The following is a 13635-nucleotide window of genomic DNA, read 5'->3' on the forward strand; positions in this document are numbered from 1 at the left end:
CATCAAATCACTCCAATTTCCCCAGCCAGTCTTTCCCTATGTAAAATGGTGTAATTACTTATCAGCAGTCAAAACAGAATTAAATGGATAGTGAGCCAAATTATCAATATGCTAACTCTGGCATCCAATGAACATAAAAATATTGCCTGAGAAAAAAAAATCAATTCTAAAAAACAGTTTTAGCTTATCTAGGGTTTATATGCCTGTGCAGAACCTGTAGCCAAATACATTAATTTGCTGCAAGACTCCTCAGCTTTGAAAGTGGAAGGATATTAAAAAGAAAAAATGGATTTCTAGTAATCCTGTTACTAATGTGGGAAAATTATTGGATGAAAATGTCTTTCTCTTTTTTCACCCAAAGCACAGTTCTGATAGAGAGGCTAAGGATTCCAGGCAGAAGATGTCCAGCCAGGCTCAGGAGTCACAACTTTTGAATCTCTTTCTGAAACAAAAGTATTTGCCATGAGCAACAATATCTGTATTATGGTCTAGGTAGGCATGGTCTCCGTCTGACTTCAGTTATTTTCCTGTAAGTAGCTTTCAGAATACAGTATATGATCAATATGAAGAACACAGTTGGAAGGTCAGGGTGGTGGGAGAGAGGCAGCACATTCCACTCAAATGGGGTTGTGAGGAACTCTAACCTTACAGGCTCCTCTGGGAAAGGAAGAAGAGAAGGATTCAATGCATTCATAGCCCAAAGTCAGAAGACAGTAGAAGTGTTTGAAAGGACAGTGAAGGAATGGGAGATGAAGAGACTTTTCCAGTGTCCTACACCAGGCATATATGGTGGAGCTGAAAGTAGTTTCACTACTAGACTGACCCAGCTTTTGCTGTAGTTTGCATGTACTGCACTACCTGGGGTAAGACATAGCCCATATCTGTATATTGGGTAATGAGACTCCCAATTTCTGCACTGAGAAACGTGAGTAAGACAGAACTACTGTTTCTGAAAGCCATAAAAACACTGACAAGACTATTCGTAGCAATGGAAAACATACCACCAGTTGCTTTCAATTCCTTTAATGAAGCAAGTGAGTTTTCCCTAACTGGCATCATGGCTGTTGGCCAACTTATTAAATTCTTGGCTCAGGCAGCACACAGATCCCACCCTGCTCATGCAGGGGGACTACAAGACCCACTGACAAGCCACTGTCCTTCCTTGGCAGTGCCTATATGGATGAAGCTTGTGAGCCTCAGGTCTTTGAGCAGCTCACAGGTGATAGTTCCTGTTCATCTCTCCAACAGGTCACTATGGGCTAGGAAGCATTACTACAAGACACTTGGAGTAGACATGCTAATTTACAATTCCTTGTCTCTTGGAAGGTACACTCAAAGTGTTACTGCCCGAGCTGCCCTTGACCTTGGGATGTCAGCCTCTGGATCAGTTCTGTAAGGTCATATATCCATCTCACCTGCTCAAGCTCACGTACATTTCCCCTCTCCGAGGAAGCAGATTGCCCTGATCAGCACAAATTCCGACAGGCTTTAGCCCCTTTGAAGAAGAACATGACCTGTATCCATCCTTCCCAGTTCCAACAGGACCAAATCCGCAGGTGGTGACAGGCAGTTTACTTCAGTGGAGCTATAGACTTTCACACCTACCTGTTTCAGTGGAGGTCTGCGAGTTGCCAAGGCTTTGCCCCACCCTGATTGACCTACTGGGGCCACAGTGATTAATGCTAGTCCTGTTTCCCCCCTGAATCCATTCCACCACCTCTCAACCATGGAATTTCCTTGCAAAGCAAAATTGTGATTAGTGCAGCTTTCTGTTTGCTACAATTAAGTAATCTGCAAAAACCTTATTTATTCTCTCTTTTCCTGGTGGTTTATGTAGCCTAAGACATAACATAACTAAAACTTAATATCCCATTATAAATAGTGCAGTTATGACCAGGAGTTGATACTGCAGGCAGTGGCATTTTTTTTATGATTTAATCTGCATGCAAAAAGTTGACTCCATGAGTTTCTGAATATTCATGTTATCCCATTCTGCTCCATATTCTAAATTGTCTCCATTCTTAGTGAAAGAAATCTTCTTCCTAGCCACATCATTTAAACAGCCAGGAGATTTTTATGTTATAACTAATCTGTAACAACAGAGAAAAAGTTCATAGAAGATTGTGTTCTAACAATAGCAGTTAAGAATGCATTTGTACACAGTGTGTGTAGTTTTACTGCCATTTTTACTATGCTTAGAGCTCCCATTCTCCCAACCCCCTTGATACTCTATCAGATTTATGCATACAGAGAGGGATGTTTCTGATTTAAAGGGTTGACATTTAAATAAACAAGGCGCAGAATGAAAATATTCTTATCTTGTCAGCAAAAGGATAGCTAAGGTACAAAGGGCCACATTCAGCTCTGGACTCCAAAAACAGCTACAGAAGCACATGAAGACATGCTGGTGGCTCCAGAGGTCGATGCTTTGGGCATGGGTCTGTCTAGGGAAACACTAATCGCAGAGCTGGGTTTTCTGGGGCTCTGTCACCTCATTGGAGATCACACTTGAGGATCAAGAACATTAAGACCCCCAATGCTGGGGATTTACAGCCAGACAATGACTTGTGGTTTTTAAAAGGGGAAAATAGTACTGACCTCCACCTCTACCTCCTGGGAGCAGTGCCCTTTCCAAGCATGTGGTAAAATAAAAGGTCTATTCCCAGATAGAATTTGGGTCTTGATAAGTCTAGGAACAGTCTTCTGAATCAAGAAACCTCAGCTTCCCTTTTGGAGCACGCGCAATCTCTGATTTACAGCCCTTGTCACACTCCACCTTGGTGGCTCAAGAGTTTGCTGTCTCATCTTGTCTACTTAGCTCCTCCGTGAGAGTCTGACACTCTGTAGGAAGGATGTTTCCTCCTTTTCCTCAACCTTCTTAAAACAGGGTGATCAAAATATTTTTGGTGTTTTGTGCTGTGAAAGGCCAGACATCCCCTGGGCTCAGGCTGCTCCACGGCTTTGAGATTGGTTGACCAGTTTTCAGCAATTCCTAGAGACTGTGTTTCTCTGATGGAGGAGAGAGGGATTTGCAGTTCTCTGCCGCTGGAATAATTATTTGTCACTCTCTTTTGAGAATGTGATCCTTTTCTGGGATAATTTCAGTAGACATCTAGCCTCAGTTGGCTCTTTAAGAAGAAAGGAGACCCTCAGGGCTGATTTGCAGAACACAATTCAGGGACAAAACAAAACCTGTGTCTTAGTATCATCGATTTTGTTAGAACTCTCACTCTACTCTGCCTTATTTATATCAAATATTTCCAGAAACACATAATTTACTTCTGCACAAGACTTATGAATTCCTTTACCCTACCTGGAGGGTCTAGTTGAGGTCTGCTGGCTGATGTTGCAGAGATACTGATGGGATGTGAGTTTACAGATCTTTTTTATAAGGCCTTGCAAATATTTTACCCCAGAGGTGCTTGAAATTCCCACCACTGGAGTGATGGGTTGTATTTTTAATCTCTGTTCAATTTTGGGCCTAAGCATGTTTGACAGACACCTCTTTTTACACATTGCAATGTAGCATAGTAAAACACATGGCTGGTGTTTTATTACTAATAATGCACACTGCTGCTGTAGTCAAAAGGAAGAAAAAACTCCATTCTTCATCCTCAAATTCACACTTCTGCTAAAGCCTTCCTCATTTGAGCAGTGTTTGCAATTTCTGATTTATCAGCTTCTGTTGTCCTGTTGCCACCTGGGCCGGCTATCAGAAGCATCCAAATAGAACTAAAAAAACAGCACAGAATTGTAGAAAATATATTTTACCTACAAGTCTGTGAATTTCAGAAGATTAATCCTGAAACACAGTACTTCAGCAAATATTTTTTGTGACTTTGACTTCAGATTAGGGACTGCTTAAACACTTTGACTCTTGAGGGCCTTAAAATAGTACGGCTGGCAGCAGAACTGCTCCATTTCAAATTTCCCAATGAAAAAAAAACTCTGCTCAATTTAGCAATGTGGAGACTAATACTTATTTAAACCCAAGAGCATCTTTGAAGTCTGAAACCCCACATTTTTTGCTAATTAATCTGTTCCCTCCTGGCTGGCAGGCAAATTTATCACCAAGTTAGACATTGTGGAAAATGAATGGGAAGCCAAGAGATCTATGTTTGAAGCTGTGTGATTATGTATAGCAGGTACACACAGTGGGGAAGTGCAATAATGAGATGTGCCTGTTCTCTCAAGGGGAAGGCAGTGTTTCAGTCAGCGTGATTCTCTTCTCTTACTCACACAGTGCCAGTGTGCCAAAGTTTTTCTGTCCTGTGGGTGTGGGTGGGTGGTGAATACGGGAGGAGCAGTTTTTTTCTGACTGTCAAACACAGTGAGTTGGTCCTGTAAATGTGGAACAATCCCACGAAGTCTGTGGGATGATTGTGATAGGAAGCAATTTGCATATGGATGGGTTTGGAAAAGAGGCAGCCAAACTGCTGCAGACATTTTTTCCACCTTCTCTATAATGAGGTCAGCTTTGTGCTCCCCATGGGGAACAACTTAAGATATTTTCCCTAATTTGTGAACAGAAGAAGAGACTTCAGTAAAGGTTTATAACCTCTCAATGGGATATAAAAGTACAGACAATTACAATAGAAAAAAAAGAGAGGATCTGAGAAATCTGAAGGAGTGTGAGGACTGGGAGTCCCAGAAAACTAGTGAGCCAGTGTAAAGATGATAAATGTAAGAAAACTGACATGATCATAGTTTAGAAAGGAATTTGAGAACCAGGTAAGAGAGGGAACTGAGGATCTGTAGGATGTATCAGAGAATGTCACTGACTATAATTCTCAGAAGATACATATCAGGGTTTGCATATTTTGTGGCCAATTCACGGTTAGTTGTGGGAATAGGACCCCACAAATTGAATAACACTTTTAGGGAATAGTGGGTACCTGAAAAAACTTTGCAGCAGTGCCAAGTAAACAGAACATGTGATTTTGTGTAAATCTGTGGGTGGCTTAAGAACGGCTACAACAAAGTGCCAAAGAGAGAAAAATCCCCAACTGGTTTTTTATTGCTAAACCTCTTGGATCAATAGATAATTTGCTCATAGAAGATGATCGCCAGGAAAAAAAGAACTCACTATTTCCTCGACAGCACCTTTTCCAACTCCAATTACTTGTAATTCAAAGCACCTCTATTTTACAGGTAACACTTTGTACTTGGCAGAGGTTTGTTTCTGCTTGAACACACAGTAAGTGTTGCTCTACCTTGGAACAGCTGGCCGCGTCTTGAGCTGATCCCAGTCAAAAGCCATGGACTTTCGAAACACTGTGACCTTTCACAAAGGCAAACTACCCACACAAAATTGGTCTTATTTTTCATTCAATTAAGTCTAATATTTTTCAACCTCCAGGATTATCAGGAGAGAACAGCTTGCATTTGCCTGATTTCTTGCCATGTTTTTATATTGTTTGTGCCTTTGCTTGGGCCACATATACTTTTGGCTCTTTGTTACTGCCCAGTGAGAGCATGAAGTCAATAGATAAGGGAAGGGGAGACCTCTGAAACTGCCCAGCTGGCTGATTTGGATTCCTCAGATGCTGCTTCTAATAATCCAAACCGTGCTGCAACAATTTCTCTTGGTCTCAGCAACAAAGGCCACTAGCTCGTGATGAACCATGTCAGTAGGTCCATTTTTCAGGTGCCAAAGGGAATTAGGGAGCTACCAGAAAAATTAATTTTGAGGGGTGAACGTTTTAGTTGCCATTGAGCACAGCAGGCTGAAAGAACGTATGCCTAACTGTTTATAGGAATACCCTTGAGTTTTTACCACTTCCAGTGCAAAAAGAAGGTAGAGGGAATTCACAAAGCATAAACAGAACAAGCTGTTTCTTTCAGTTATGCACAACCTTATGCTTAAACCCTTCCTGCTACTTAAGGAACAAAGAGCTACTTGATGTATGCTGCTGCTAAGTGTAGATGCTTTCCTAATTGTATTCAGAGTAACTAAGGAGGTTGACATTTTGTTAATCTATGCAAATTTTAGCAGTTCTAGTCCTTCTAGAATGTGCAAGTCTGGCAAAATTATTTTATATGGGGAATTTTGACCCACCCCATACAGAGTGTAAGGAGACCACAAAGAGGAGAGTGAACCATAGAGTGAAGCAGTGTTCAAGAGAGTGAACCAGAGACTGAACTAGTGTTTGAGAGGCCCTTTTGTCATTCTTTGTCCACCTTTGTCTGATGCCCTTGACAAGTCACTGAATTTCTCTGTATTTTATTTTCCAGATCTGTGGCAAGAAAATAACAGTATTTTTCTCTTTCCAAAGTGCTTTGAGGCTTCTGGATGAAAAGCACTCTGAAGAGCTAGATGAAGTTATTTATAATAACCAGGTGTTAAAAAGCACTATTTCATTTATGTATCTAAATAGCAGATGATAAATACACATTTTAAAATGATGCACATTATATGGCAGATTTCAAAATGCTGTCAAAGCCCTGTAAAGGTTTGGCAGCAAATCTGAACTCACATTGGTGTTTGGTTACAAACAGAACTTGAGTGTTTTGCTGAATATTCATAAGTACAAACATATACAACATGCATACATATATGTACATAAGAACAACATTCATTATTTTGCAGTAATTTTCCATTTTGAGTAAGAAACATGGAATGGCTTGTGGTCTCAGGGAAGAATTTTGACCATAGTATGAAGTGGTCTGATGCCAAGGTTTCAGACAGCTCAGTCTTAAGAAAAGAGACAGGAGGAAGCTGGGATTTCACCTCCCTTTTTCCACAAAGCAAGCATAGGTCTGACTCAGAGACAAACAGGGTCCAACACTGTTCACTCTCCAGCTCCTGAAGCTGTCCCGAGTCAGCTGCAATTTGCCTATAAAATCCTACAGCAAATCCATCCCTATTTCTGGTATTTGCAGTAAATATTGAGCTGCAGCCTGAAATACTCATAGACACTGAGTCACTGCAGAGTCTGCCCAGACAAAGGAAGTTTCAGGTGCCCCTGCATGCACTAAGTTTTGCAGAATGGATTACATGAGAACTGGAACAAAAAGTCATTGAATATTCAAGCAGCCCTTAAGAATTGTATTATCTGAGACAAAATTGCTGTTGCCACGGATTTTTACAAACGTGAAAATATGAAACTTTTACAAAGGTGAAGATTTAGAGATGGCGCTAAAATTATACCATTATCATCCCCAGGTAACAGTATGGCCTTTAGTGAGGTAACAAAGCGTATGAAGCAGAAATTAGTCTAGAAATTAATAATGTTTCTTAATGATCATTAGCTCAAGAGTACTTAGGGCTGGGATTGTAAAAGGAGTCTAAGGTAGTTAGATGCTAAGTTTAATGTGATCTGGGGACTTGGGCGGATTCAACTGCCTGATCTCTTGGGTTTCTCAGAAGCTGTGCTCTGTGCACTCACACATAGTAACGGTCTGTTTGTCTGATATCAGTAGATTCTCCTCTTTGTGCTGTATGTACTGCCTCAGTCTGACCTTGGCTCAGACCTGCAGCTAGTGCCTTTGTCTCACATTTATCAGAGAAACTAAGCCCTGTCCATTAGATAATTTATAAACTACAGCTGGTTGTCCATCAGAGTTACCCAGGACACACTTGAGCTGTTTTGTATCTCTTGCTGTGCCGAGAGCTACAGACAGTGACCCAAAGTCATTGTCCTGGTTGCGGGTATTATCCTCATCCCGCACTCTCTGCTTCCCTGCTTGAACCCAGACATCCCATGGACAGTGGAAGAGAAAACATCACAACCAGCACCAGTGAACTAGGAAACTGCCCCTATATGGCATGGAAAGAGCTGCAGGAATGGATCGGTATGGAAGAGGCTGTGCGGCCTTTCCTCAGCTCTGCTGCTTGTCATGAATGAGATAATGTGAGACTATGCCAAGAGGCAATAAGATAGAGTGTGTTGTGTGATAATACAGAAAGGGCATGTCATAAACATTACAGAGAGGAATTAGCTGATGCCCTCGTGAAGATACAAATATGTGGGCTGTTCATTTATGAAGATTCTGTTGGAATTTTTTCAGATTCCCTCCTCTCCATTGCCTCTGTTTATAGCTTCCTTTTGTCCTTTTCTGCCTTTTTGCAACCAGTACACACGGTACTATTAACCAAATCAAAATCCTTTCCATTCCCTTCAGTAGACCTGTTGGGGTAATGTCAGCTACCCCTACCAGCCAGAAAATCACTCTTTTCACCTCTGCTCCATTCGTGCCTCCCTAAATAAACCCTCTGCCCTATACGGTCTGGGATTTTAATTCCTGACCTGACTGTAACTCAGTTCAGCAAGGTGTTACTGGCATGATCAGCTGAACAGAGATAAAAGAAGCAGGTACAATCTGGCTCATGTAAGATGAGATGCCTTGCTGGTTTGCAGATTAGCTATTGTGTATTGTTTTACCATTTTACCATTTGTCCCATCTTCTCTTCAATGATGGAAAATCCTATCTTTGCTCTCTTTTGACACATTTCAGATCTCAGTTTTGTTGTTTATGTAGTAGGTATTTCCAGTTTATGTGTTACTGACTCAGATCCCCATGGACCTGATTGATAATTGAGAAAGTTAAAGAACCTTGTTTATCACCCTGTATGGAGTTCATGCTTGTGAGAGTTTTGACTCACGAATACTTTGATTCAAGAACACTTTCTCTATGCTACTGAGAATGAGAGGTATATAGAGTATATAATGCCTGACAGTGGAGAGGAGAGAAGGAAGGTAAGAGAACTGGACACTCTGCATGCTACGAAATAAACTGTGCAGATGTGGAAAAAAGATCCTCTTTTCTCTCTTCAGAGAGTTAATGATAAGCCCAAAAGTTAAATTCTATTGACCTATGCTCACTGTTACAGAAACATAATGCTCCTGCAGGAAAAGATCTTTGTGTTTATTATGGACTACTATATTTGGTTGCACCAAATACATCAAAATAATCTAGGCAGGATCACAAGATGGTAAAGAAAAAGAATTTTTTTTTAATGTTTCTACAGAATAAAACTGCTCTGTGTTTTAAACAATCACTTTTTCAAATGAAATGGTATTTCTTTTGTTCAGAAACAACAAGCTACAATGTTATTATTTTCATGCTTTAGTTTAAAATGTGATTATTATTTTTGCAGGACACATCAGCAGGAATTAGTAATTTTGAGCACCTATAAAAGTGATAGGTTGAACTGATCCTTGACACAACGAATAACTCCCTAATTAGTCATCTGTAGGATAAGTCTGAAGATATTAGGTAGGCTTAATTGAATACACTCATTGAGAATCAATAGTTCAAAAAATGGTGCTTGCCCTTGATTGCCAATGGGTTGAAATTATTGTAATGTTGTGTTAATTTAAGACTGCTTTCCCTTTCACCTGCTTGAACTCATGGGAATTTTTAGCAGAGTTTCTCTACCTGCTTTCTGGAACTCATTTTTCATTTCTGATGAATTTAAAATCAGTGGATCAGAGAACTAGAGCAGTGGCTGCAGCACGGGAGATGCAACAGAAGGAAACAGTGTGAAACTCAAGCAAAATAAAATAAAATACAACAAAAATCACTACAAAAATTTGAACCTCATCCTCTAAAACAGAATGTTACCGATCTTAACTATGTTCCAGCAGTGTGGCACAGTTATGACAAAGGTAAATATAGTCCTGCCTGCCAGACAGTACCTACTCTGATTGCTAATCTCATGGCTGACCCTGGACCACCTTCCTCCACCTTGGTGATTAACACTGTGTGTCGGATGTGACTGACACACAGACAAGACTGAACCCTGTCCCCAGCCATAACAGGTGTCTCTGTGAAGCACCCTGAGCATGCTGGTGCTGCTCACCTCCACAAACCCCAACTCAAGAGCTGCTTCTCTGAACTGCTCTGATGAGACACCCTGCATTTCCCCCTCCTACAACAAACCTCATCACAAGGATTCAGGTACTATGTGCTTGGTAGCTTTGGCTGTTAAATAGAGACTGGATTTTGAAAGTTTCCTTCTTTCAGCATCTGAAATCAGTCAAGGGACAAGGGGGGAACACTTGGTGCAGTGACAAATAAGCACAACTTGGTGCTAAGTCCTGCCAAACTCTTCCTGGCAGCTTTGTAATATGCTTGTGCCAAACAGATGATAAAAGCTGGCAGTTACGGATGTATTTTGTGATGCAACTCATGGATGACAGAAAAAGCTACACTGAAGAAAGCAGTTCATTCCAAGCTTTTACACTGACCTGCCGAGGTCATATTTTCTGCACCTCTATCCTCTATACCACCACTGTTTATATTTAGTGTATCAAATTTTAAAAGTGGAGGCCATCTCTTACAGGGTTTGCAGAGTGCCTAACACAGTGGGCTCACAGTTAGGAACAGACCTATACAACTGCTATTAGGACAAAACACTAATAAGCCCTTAATTGTGGAGTATTCCACAACAGTGTGCTCTTAGACTCCTAGATTAAATGTTTTTACACACACACCTGCTCTGGGGATCATGCAGAGTCTAAATGAAGCACAGAAGTCATGATGCTACATGGAACAAAAGAAAATTTTGGTAGAGAACACTTCAGTCTGTTCCTTTTGGAGACAGTCCTGCTATGAAAGGCTAAAATTTCAAAAAGAAGAAAAGAAATAGTACTGGGGGTTCCAAATGAAGTGAACCTAATTGCAGGATGTTTCTGCAGGAAAACCTTTCTTCTCCAATGCTCTTCTGAAGAGCAATTAGAAGAACAGCCTCCTGGGGGGCCAAATACTAATTTTGAGACAGGTAGTCTAAATGCAGTGTTGCTTCCTTAAGCCACAGGTATTTATTCATTACAGCTCCATAGCAGTGTGAATAGCCACTTTAAAGCCAAATGGTCAATTAATTATAAATCTGTACCCCTTAAGCAATACTATGCACTTGAGTTATGATTTGCCAGTGCTTGTAAACGTGCAGGACTATACTGCTTCCATTTTATTCTGAGATTAATTCCAGTGGAGACAGATGATCAAATCCTGACCTCATGTCACTCTAACCTTGTTTTACTTCCTTCAGCTGTTTGTGGCCTAGGAGTGTTCCCCAACAAAAGTCAATACAGACTGTACCAAACCAAAGCCAGGACTTAAAACTGAAGGAGGCTCATGGAAGCTCTATGACTCTGCCTTCTCTTCCTACCCCTCCTCTCAGCTCTCGGTGTCTAGCAGGGGTGACAGTGGGAAGATGAAATGATTTTTTCCTGCTTTACTTTCATCACAACAGGGTAATTTACTTGTATATAAGTCTGCTCAGGCGGAGTACCACTCAGTCACTGAACAAAGGCTCAAAGCACCATGCACCAGGCAGGCTGGTCCTGCTCTTCCACCCAACACCAAATTTGAAGCAACGATCCCTCCCTTCCAGATGATTCTGTTAGCAACCAGGAGTTGAGGCTATGTTTGTTTCTGTCATGCTTGGTTGCCTTTTAACTGACTTAGCACTTAATTGCAAAAAACTCTGGCAGAAAGCAAGCCGCCTTTAGCTTTTGGGCCTCGGTTTTCAGTGCTATTTTGATTCCAAATGGGCTTTTGATGTCACAGCCAAAAGTATAAAGAGGAGATAAATATGATTTTGACTACCTTCCATGAAGCATTCCCGACTGGGTTAATTTTCTACACAGAAACCTCTCTCACACTTCCTAGATGGATTTTACTCTTTGCTAAAGAGACAGCAGAAAAAAACCTCAATGTGTCATTTAAGTCCTCAAAATGAAGCCAAAATGCCATTTGAAGGATGAATAGGGTTGTGGATAGGGGTATTCTTTTTCTCATACCTTTACTGGTACAATTTTCTACTCTGATACAGCTATTTTATTTTTCATTTCTAGTTTTTTCTAACAGAATACACCGGACCTCTTCTAATATATCTGCTCTTTTATATTCGCCTCTCAACTATTTATGATCAAGTGGAAAGTAGGAAGAACTTCCGCCACCCGGTGGTTCAGTAAGTGACACTTGTGTGAACAACTTTCCTGGAGCATGAGGAGCCAGAGGGATGGAGATTGCACTTCCAGAGCGGAGGAGGTTACACGGAGTATGGGGCTTCATGCCTGGTTTAAGATTCAATTCTTACCAGTGACAGTTTGGCATTTTAGCAGAACTCGTAAGCCTGGCCAAAAATGGGATCCCAGTTGCAATGGTCACCATGGGGGATGCAGTATTTTCTCCAAATAGTTTGCACTCTAGACACAAAGCCTCAACAGAGGGTGAAATAATAAAAACAGTGGGTAGTGACCCAAAGTCAAGCTTGATAGAGAAGAGAGGACAAGACTTCAGGTGTGCTACTCCCAGTTTATTTATAGCACATTCCTGCTCATGAGATGAGTAGCATCAGCATCCAGCACAGAGGATAACTACCCCCACAGCAGCACTCACCTAGGCAGAAGAAGGAGGAAATTCAACAGGTGTGCATGTCACGAGTCAGGTCAAGAAATTCTAAAGGGGCATCTCCACAGGATGGTGGTATAATGCACCAGGAAGACTGGGAACTTTCACACTTAAGGAACTTCCCTTCAGTGTGATTTGCCCCATTCTGGGTGGTTAGTGCCTGTCAGAAGGGTAAAATGTGACCAAGGAAAGCTTGTCACCTGCGTAAGTTGGACTACTTGTTGGAGGGCACACAGGGAACTAGAAAGCTCAAAGGACTGTACAGCTCTCCCACAGCACTTTTTCCACACTATGATTGCAGAATCAAGGGAACTGGTATACAGCAGAGAAACACAGTGAGTAATAATACCTTTTACAGATGGAGGAACAGACACTTGGAGAGACATTAAGGGGGTTAGTGGAGCTGGAAGTTAGAACAGAGAATTGAAGTCAAATCCAGAGCTGCAAGATGTTTGTCTTCCTTCTCTTGCTCATATGCTTAGGAGAGCACAGAAGAACCAGAAACACCTTTACCTTCTTTTATGTAGGCAAGGAGTGTACAGAATCCTTCCAGTGGCCACTCCTTAATGGGTTCATCTGAGGTCCCCATCCTAAGCCAAATTCATTTTAAAATTCCCAGCAAAGCTGAAAGTTTGCTCCAGGCTTTGGATAAGTCATTAATTGTTTGAAAATTTTTTAGCTCAACTCTCTCTGGTTTAATCACTTTGAAATTGTTTAATCTTTGACTCTGGCTTCCATACAAGATGCATAATAAAAGTGTTTGAGATTTTACATGCTGAAAACCACTTTTCATTTATGTCTTATAATTGGTTTGCAGAAAGATGGGCTATGGTAGTGTGGTAAATGTAACCAAGATAAAATGCCATCAGGAATCACTCTTGACATTTGTTTCAGAAACTCAATCACTATGAGCTGCAACTCATTCTTGGAAGCAAATCAGCAATGCCTGTTATTGTTTCATAATCGTCCTCAAAAGAGAATCAGTATAATAATTTCTACCACAATTACCTCATTTCTTTATAACAGGCAACAAAAAAGCCATCAGAATGGATTAACTTTGCAAAAAAATCCCATTTTGCGTCCACAAGGAAATGAAATACAAACTACCTCCATGCAGCTACTTGAGTTGGCAAAGGACAAGGAAACCATTCAGAAGATATTCAAAATGTTTTTAAATGTCAGACACATCCTACAGGAGCGTTAAGGTGGCCTTAAAACATGGGAGACTTCTTTTTGAAAAGCACATCAGATTCCTGGTTGTATACACAGCTG

The 13635-nt window shown here is 41.0% G+C and overlaps 1 protein-coding gene across 12 annotated transcripts in view; it reads left to right on the forward strand.

Moving 5' to 3' along the window:
- Nucleotides 1–13635, forward strand: part of TECRL (trans-2,3-enoyl-CoA reductase like) — a 76889-nt gene that overhangs the window by 35903 nt on the left and 27351 nt on the right. For 11 of the 12 annotated variants that reach the window (XR_004356567.1, XM_032685116.1, XM_032685120.1 and 8 more), the window contains exon 5: nt 11805–11920. The exons of the other annotated variant lie outside the window; for it this stretch is intronic. Coding sequence is in view for 10 of the 11 variants with exons in the window: in XM_032685116.1 (XP_032541007.1) it covers nt 11805–11920 (116 nt within the window). In the remaining variant the exon portion in view is untranslated. The remainder of the gene's footprint in view (nt 1–11804; nt 11921–13635) is intronic. 12 annotated transcript variants of the gene reach the window in all.

This window comes from Chiroxiphia lanceolata, chromosome 4 (genome assembly GCF_009829145.1).
Source record: "Chiroxiphia lanceolata isolate bChiLan1 chromosome 4, bChiLan1.pri, whole genome shotgun sequence".
NCBI lineage: Eukaryota > Metazoa > Chordata > Aves > Passeriformes > Pipridae > Chiroxiphia > Chiroxiphia lanceolata.